Source organism: Dipteris shenzhenensis, chromosome 1 (genome assembly GCF_047967505.1).
Source record: "Dipteris shenzhenensis isolate YYH24624 ecotype China chromosome 1, Dip_SZ_1.0, whole genome shotgun sequence".
NCBI classification, from domain to species: Eukaryota; Viridiplantae; Streptophyta; class Polypodiopsida; order Gleicheniales; family Dipteridaceae; genus Dipteris; species Dipteris shenzhenensis.
The window spans coordinates 46098961-46106709 of NC_141596.1; the positions used below are offsets into that span (position 1 = coordinate 46098961).

At 43.2% G+C, this 7749-nt stretch overlaps 1 protein-coding gene across 1 annotated transcript in view; it reads left to right on the plus strand.

Annotated features, from left to right (window-relative positions):
- The window catches only part of LOC147905934 (acetyl-CoA carboxylase 1-like), a 30107-nt gene extending 22802 nt beyond the window's left edge, over nucleotides 1-7305 (plus strand). The window contains exons 27-32 of the mRNA XM_087375701.1: nucleotides 3115-3352; nucleotides 3486-3796; nucleotides 3894-4113; nucleotides 4209-4391; nucleotides 4503-6635; nucleotides 6912-7305. Coding sequence (XP_087231827.1) covers nucleotides 3115-3352; nucleotides 3486-3796; nucleotides 3894-4113; nucleotides 4209-4391; nucleotides 4503-6635; nucleotides 6912-6989 — 3163 coding nt within the window. The 3' untranslated portion in view covers nucleotides 6990-7305. The remainder of the gene's footprint in view (nucleotides 1-3114; nucleotides 3353-3485; nucleotides 3797-3893; nucleotides 4114-4208; nucleotides 4392-4502; nucleotides 6636-6911) is intronic.
- The last annotated feature ends 444 nt before the right edge of the window (nucleotides 7306-7749 follow it).

Sequence of the window (7749 nt, forward strand, 5' to 3'; positions counted from 1 at the left end):
TACTATTGACAGTTGATTTTCTGGGATTCTGTTTCTGCTGTTTAGAACACCCGAGCTGTTAGGCTGGCTGCTTGAAGAGGTCATTAAGACATTCTGGCATGGAGTCATCAATCGATGTGCTTAGTATCTTTGTCGACTGCTAATATTTTTCACAGTTAATACTTCTTGATTTTTCGTGTTTGGGGCCTCATATATTTGCAATTCATGTCCTCTCTGTTCACACGTTTACATCTGCCTATGTCTATCTCAAGGTCAAGAAATCCAAGCTGTCTTTTACAGATGGGATTCATCGTCCTCAAGATATTCTTTCTTGTCATTTATGAGAGAGAGAGAGAGAGAGAGAGAGAGATTTATTAACGTCTTCGGAAGGCCTCACGGACCTATGAGACGAGGTACAAAAAAAAAAAAACTCATACAAGCCACTATGGGCTGAGGCAAAGGGCTCGCTAGGGTCCTTGCTGAGTGCTATACTAAGAGGCTCAAAACTAGTACTCAAAACACAAAAGTTCAGAAATATATCCTGAGATGACAAGAGATGCGATGCGTATCATCTATGATCCTAGTGCCATGGCAGCTCTTTGGTGGGATGGGAAGATATCTCATATCTGTCTTTGTTAGGTCGTCTCTCGCCTGCGGTGGGGGACGTTGCCTCGGTGATCTTTGTATCCGGTAAGCGAGCTGAGATAGGCTGGATTTCAATTGTGCATGCTCTTCCACAACTCCATTTGTCTCTTTCGGCTCATCCACTCTTTTCTTGCAGCCTTAACCTTAGCTAACTCTGTTGCTTTATTCGTCAATTGAGCTCGTGTGAGCTCCCCAGCTATCGAAACGTTAGTCCCTTTCAGCTTGTATGATTGGTGAAGAAGCTTGATCTGTAAATCTCGTGATTTGAGTGTAATGATAGCATGTCCTGTGGAGTGTCGGATACTAGTTGCTCCATCATCATCGTCATCATCCTCATCATCAACCTTCCATTCAATACTAGGCATGGTTGCTTTGACGTGCTTAAGTTTCACTGAAGGTGTCCTCCTCTTTGTACCAGCCTTCTGGAAGTCCTCCTACTCTAATCCTCAATGTGTTGTCACGTATGGATTCGTGTTCCTTGATCTTTTTTTGGATATCGATTTTGTTTGGCTTTTTATCCACCTCTACAGTAACCTTTTCTTGATTGTTTGCATCTCCGTGAACGAGATCTTTAACTGTAGAGACTAATTGAGGAGAAGCAGGAGGAGAAGATTTGCAAGCTTTGATTACCTCATCTATTATTGTCTGTTTGCCAGGTCCTTCAAGAAACTGAAGTTTATGTGTCACAGCTGCCAATTGCATCTTCAGTTCTCTCACCTTTGTTGTAGAAAAAAAATCTGTTCGTGTTGACCAAGAATGGGTGTCTTCAGACCTCCATGATAGAATAGTGTCCTAGCTGCAACTGTAGCATATCGAGTCCTGTTGGCTGGGGTCACTGGGGTACAAGGGGATTTCAAGGGGGATTTCGAAGAGAGGCTAGGCCACCCTATGTCTTCCATATCTGAAGAACACCTAGGTGAGACTAATCCCGGGGCTGGGCTAGAGGTTCAGCCCAATCTGGAGTCGGGGTTAAAACGTAAACTTGCTATTGCGCCAGGATGAACCCTAATTGCCCTGCGAGCGAGCTACCTGCGAACGGGTAAGGACGAGCTTGAAATGAAGTCAAACCCCAAACTGATGTAGGAGAAGGAGAGAGAGAGAGAGAGAGAGAGAGAGAGAGAGAGAGAGAGAGAGAGAGAGAGAGAGAGAGGCATAAAGTCATTAGTTACGCTATGTGCCTTCCTTGAGCACACACATTTTCAATTATTCAAATACACACATATGCCATTTCTCATGTCTTTGGTGCTACAAGGAGATGACAATAGAAGTGGACACAAAAGTTAAGAAAGACACCATCCAAGCAGAAATCATGTAGAATAATGCGAGAGCCAATAATGCTTCTCTACTTAGGATTGGGGGATTACAGGACAGATTGGGCAATTTTTTTGAAACTAAGTTTGAGTTGAGAGATATGAACTCAGCAATTTCACTGGAAGAACACCTAACATTGATTGGGATCATGACATATGCATTATCAAGCAGAAGGGAGCGCATGCTCAGCTTTGTTGCAAGGACAAAGAAGTAAAAGTAAAGATCCAGACTTCAAATTGAAAGGCACGAAGATATGAAGAGCAGCAGAACTCACTCTGAACCAGCTCAAGCAGTAAACCATAGGACGCTTTATGGAAGGAGGGTAACTAGGTTGTCTACAGAGATGGCATGCATTTATCAGGGACTTCCAGCCTTGCAGTTTTAAACTGTTGTAATAGAAATCTCTCTCTTTCTTTCTTCAGATGTGTCTCTGCCAATAGCAGAATTAAAAAATGCCATGTAATAATCGTGGAAGGGCTTCATACACTCCTACACAGATGCTATATGCACTCCCACCTAGAGCTCTTATGTAATGGTCAATTTTTTGGTCCAATAGATCACTTTCGTCTTCCGCAGCCATTACTCTCTCTCTCTCTCTCCTCATATTCATATGCCGTAACGAGAATATCTTGAAGGAGAGCAAAACCATCTGTAAAAGATAGCTTGCAACTAACGGTTGGTTGGATTGAGAGCGAGAGAGAGAGAGAGAGAGAGAGAGAGAGAGAGAGAGAGAGAGAGAGAGATGACCAAATGGAAAGGTGTTAGGACGGAGGACAAGAATTGCAAAAACAATTACTTTTGTTCGTTTCCAGCTCCGCAATTCTAGTTTCAAGCATCTTATCTTTCACCACTTTTCAGATTTTTGCTCCATAACTGCAGCTTGTGTGTGTGTGTGTGTGTGAGAGAGAGAGAGAGAGAGAGAGAGAGAGAGAGAGAGAGAGAGATGAACGTTTAAAGTGGAAGTCACTTGGATAAAATTCCCGGCCTCGAAGGTGGGAGGAAGGCACTCATGCACTTTAATTAATTAGTGTGTGTTTGTTGCTAAAATTCTCATGTTCTTTTCTATAACTTGTGTGCAGCTGTGTTCTGGTGCACTTCTTTCTATAGTAAAGGCTTCTAACGTGTTGCCTCTTTTGGTTTATGATGTTGCAAATTGTCTTCTCCTCATTGAAACGGCAGTGGGGATGAAGATCAAGCTCAGGAAAGGGTGGCCAAACTGGCAAAGGCATTGAAAGAAGAGCCAATGGCATCCTTATTGAAAGCTGTTGGTGTTGGGGTTGTCAGCTGCATATTACAAAGAACTGAAGGTAGAACACCCACAAGGCATTGTTTTCACTGGTCCCAAGAAGAGCAATGCTTTTCTGAGGAGCCTATTCTGCGGCATGTCGAGCCACCGTTGTCAAATCTTTTAGAGCTGGTAAATCCTTGATGCACTCAAGATTTATGGTGATTTGTTTCACGAAGTTCTCTTGGCTAACAGGTTTTGTGGGGGGCTGGGGTAATGGGACGGACTTGTTAATAAGAAGCTACATACCTTGCATTATGTGCAGAACAAGCTGAAAGGGTATAGCAACATTCGCTATGCACCATCCAGAGATCGCATGTGGCACATATATACTGTGATTGACAAGCCTGCCATTCGCAGGATGTTCTTAAGGTCCCTGTTAAGACAGCCTAGTCCAAGCAATACACTTATAGGTGACACAGAATCATTGACGTGCACAAGTGTCAGTTCTGCTTTACAACGAGCTCTAGAAGAGTTGGAACTGTCTGCACATGATGTGAATGGAAGAGCAGATCACGTGCACATGTATCTGAGTATTTTGCGTCCACAAGAGCTGAGAGATTTGTGCGATCGGGCGTAAGTATCGATACCCTGCTAATGTTGGTTGTGCATGAAGCATGATTTTCAAAGTTACATGGTGGTATTGTACTAACACTGCATTTACTTTGAATAGCATGATAAAGGACCTTAGGAATGAAGAAATCCGGATAGAAACAGTGGTCCAAATTTTGGAAGAGCTAGCACACAAGGTATACGCCAAACTAGGGTACCGAATGCACCGCCTTGCAGTGGCTTCATGGGAGATTCGCATGAGATTAGATCTACTGGGACAGATTAATGGGGCCTGGAGAATTGTGGTGACAAACCCTACTGGCCACACCTGCACTGTGGAGGTATCCTATTTTTCATCTTCTGTCACAAGTTTAAAAGTATTAGTCTCTTATTTTAATCATTTGGAGATTGCTTAGGGAACTTGTTTCTTGTACAGATCTACTTGGAAGCTGTAGATCCTACCAGCAAATTAGCTGTTTACTTGTCTCCAGCAGGCTTTCCAAAGGGTCCAATGCATGCTATGCGTCTTGATTCCCAGCATAAGCCCCTAGACATAGTAGAGCGGAAGCGGTTAGTTGCAAGGAGGAATAATACAACCTATTGCTATGATTTTCCCTTGGTAATATCTGGTCTCACTTGATACTCTTATGTAATAAGTAATCCTAGGTGTGATTGTGTGAAACCTATGGCTTTAAAATGACAGATTCAACTCTGATAATTATGATTGCAGCTTTTTGAGATTTCATTGCAACAATGCTGGGCATCTACAGTTGGCAGCATTGAGAAAGCTGTATTCAAAGCTTCAGAGTTGGTCTTTGCAGACAAGGCATGCTGGGATGGAAATTTGGTTGAGACAGAACGTCCTGTGGCATCAAATGATGTGGGGATGGTTGGATGGAATTTTGAGCTTAGTACTCCTGAGTTTCCAGCAGGGCGGAGGATAATGGTGGTTTCAAATGATGCGACTCATGGTGCAGGTGCTTTTGGCCCAAAAGAAGATTATTTTTTCAAGGCTATGACAGATCTGGCTTGTGAAAAGAAGTTGCCCCTCATCTACTTGGCTGCCAACTCAGGTGCACGTATCGGAGTTGCAGAAGAAGTGAGGGCGTGCTTCAAGGTTGAATGGTCAGATATGCACTCTCCAGATCGGGGTTTTCAATATTTATATCTAACACAGGAAGATTATCAACGCATTGGGTCTTCAGTTAAAGCACATGAGCTGAAGCTAGATTCAGGCGAGATCAGATGGGTCATCACTGATATTATAGGACAGGAGGATGGCCTTGGTACAGAAAATCTGTCTGGTAGTGGAGCTATTGCTGGTGCATTCTCTCGAGCATATAGGGAAACCTTCACCTTGACGTATGTCTCAGGAAGGACTGTTGGCATTGGTGCTTATCTTGCAAGGTTGGGTATGAGATGTATTCAACGGAGTGACCAGCCTATCATACTTACTGGTTACTCTGCACTAAATAAACTCCTTGGTCGGGAGGTCTACAGTTCACAGATGCAGCTAGGTGGACCCAAAATAATGGGGGTGAATGGAGTTACTCATGTCATTGTCTCGGATGATTTAGAAGGTGTTTCTGCAATTCTGAAGTGGCTTAGTTATGTCCCACCATATGTAGGGGGACCTCTTCCCTCTATCAAGCCTGTAGATCCACCAGAAAGGTTAGTTGAGTATAATCCGGAGACTTCATGTGACCCTCGTGCAGCTATTCGAGGTTCTGAAAGCAGCGGAAAGTGGGTATCAGGAATTTTTGACAAAGACAGCTTTACAGAAACCTTAGAAGGCTGGGCACAGACAGTGGTTACAGGGCGTGCAAGGTTGGGTGGCATTCCAGTTGCGATTATTGCTGTGGAAACACAAACAGTGATGCAAAAGATTCCTGCAGATCCAGGTCAGCTTGATTCTCATGAGAGGGTTGTCCCACAAGCTGGTCAAGTCTGGTTCCCTGATTCAGCATCAAAGACTGCGCAGGCCCTAATGGATTTCAATAAGGAAGGTTTGCCTCTGTTTATCATGGCTAATTGGAGAGGATTTTCAGGTGGGCAAAGAGATCTTTTTGAGGGAATTCTTCAGGCTGGTTCTAACATTGTTGAGAATCTGCGGACTTACGAGCATCCAGTATTTGTTTACCTTCCTAAGACAGGGGAACTTCGGGGTGGAGCATGGGTCGTGGTTGACAGCAAAATCAACCCAGATGAAGTGGAAATGTATGCAGAGACAACAGCCAAAGCAGGTGTTTTAGAACCTGAAGGGCTTATTGAAATAAAATTCCGGACAAAGGAGCTTATTGAATGTATGCATCGTCTCGATCAGCAACTTGTGACTTTCAAGAAGGAGCTCCAGGATGCCAGTGATAGTTTAGCTAAGGACACTATTCAGAAAAAGATTAAGGCTCGTGAAAAATTTCTACTTCCAGTTTACAAGCAGGTTGCTGTCCGATTTGCAGAGCTGCATGATACGTCTTCCAGATTGGAAGAAAAGGGAATAATAAAGAAAGTCGTTGACTGGTCTGATTCACGACGTTACTTTTACAAGCGTTTAAGACGGAGGCTTGCAGAGGAGTCTCTAATTAAGGATGTTAGGGCTGCTTCCGGAGGCTCTTTCCCACGTTCTTCTGCTGCAGCATGTGTGAGAGAGTGGTTTTTGTTGTCAAAGTGTCCTAGATCTGGTGAAGAAGATGCAATCTGGAAGGATGATGAGGCCTTCTTTGCTTGGATGAGTGACACAAAGAGTCTCAATGAGCATTTAGAAACACTGCGGGTTGAAAATGTAACCCAACAGTTACTCTCTCTGGGCAGCTCTACATCAAATGTGAAAGTGTTACCCCAAGCCCTCGCTACATTGCTACAAACAGTAATAATTTTTTGCGAAGCTTTGATTCTGTTCTGGTCAGATGTGGTGGTGTTGTGAAGCAAGTGTTTTATTTTCTTAGCCTTTCCATTCAATATGGGAATATTAAAATAGGACGTGTATAAATTTTTTATGTTCATAGAGCAGTGTGCCTGGATGTTCCAGGCTTCTCTCCCTTGACTCTGGAATGTGGAGCAGGGGAGGCATAAGATTTCTTTCCATTCAATGTTGTGAATAAGGGTGTCTGAATTCAACTTCCCATTTGTTGTTTTTTAACAGATTGATCCAGCTTCCAAGGCACAACTGGTGGAGCAGCTGCAAGGTCTTTTGAGCTCCTCGGGGGCCAACTGCAAGTAGTATCAAAATACAGAGGGAGCGATTGAATGCATATAGCCGAGGGCCTGTGAATTGAGTTCCTGCATGTCCAAGAACATGCTATGACTCTGCAGACATGGCGGACCTTTGTAAATTCTTTTTGATGGTGCGTCTGAGGGTCACCCTATGGTATTTATATCTGTGTTCCTACGAGGAACAAGGTTTTTGTAGTTAATGCCTATATTGATGGGCATGTGTACCATTGTTTAAGCCATGCTTGCTTCCAAGTTTGGAATGCCGGAATAAAGATAAGGCTTCTAATGAAGCCTGAAGGAAAGGACTGTGAGCTTGAAATTAAGCTTAGCCCATCTTTTGATTAGAGTCACTGATTTTGCAGGGTTTCATTGCTGTCATATTTTTTTTGTTTCTAATAATAAGGGTACTCAGCTGTATGAATAGCCATGTGTACGATGAGAGTCCATAGAAGGGACAAGTTACATATTTTGCTACAATGCATTCTATATGCTGATCCCATACACCAAGGTTTAGGGTTTGCAGAAGACGGTTCAAATGATATGCTTTTGTTTAAATGTTTCTCAAAACGTTTGCAGCAATATGGAACATGTCAACTTGGCAGCAATGGTCATGTTTGAAAATGCAAGGCTTTGGCTCTGTCAGCTGGATGTAGTTAGCAATGAAGTACTATTCTTGTTTCTTAACAAAGGAATGTCATATTATGTGTAATACTCTCTCTCCCTCTCTGGCCCCCCCCCCCAAAGCACATCATAGTCATGTGACACGT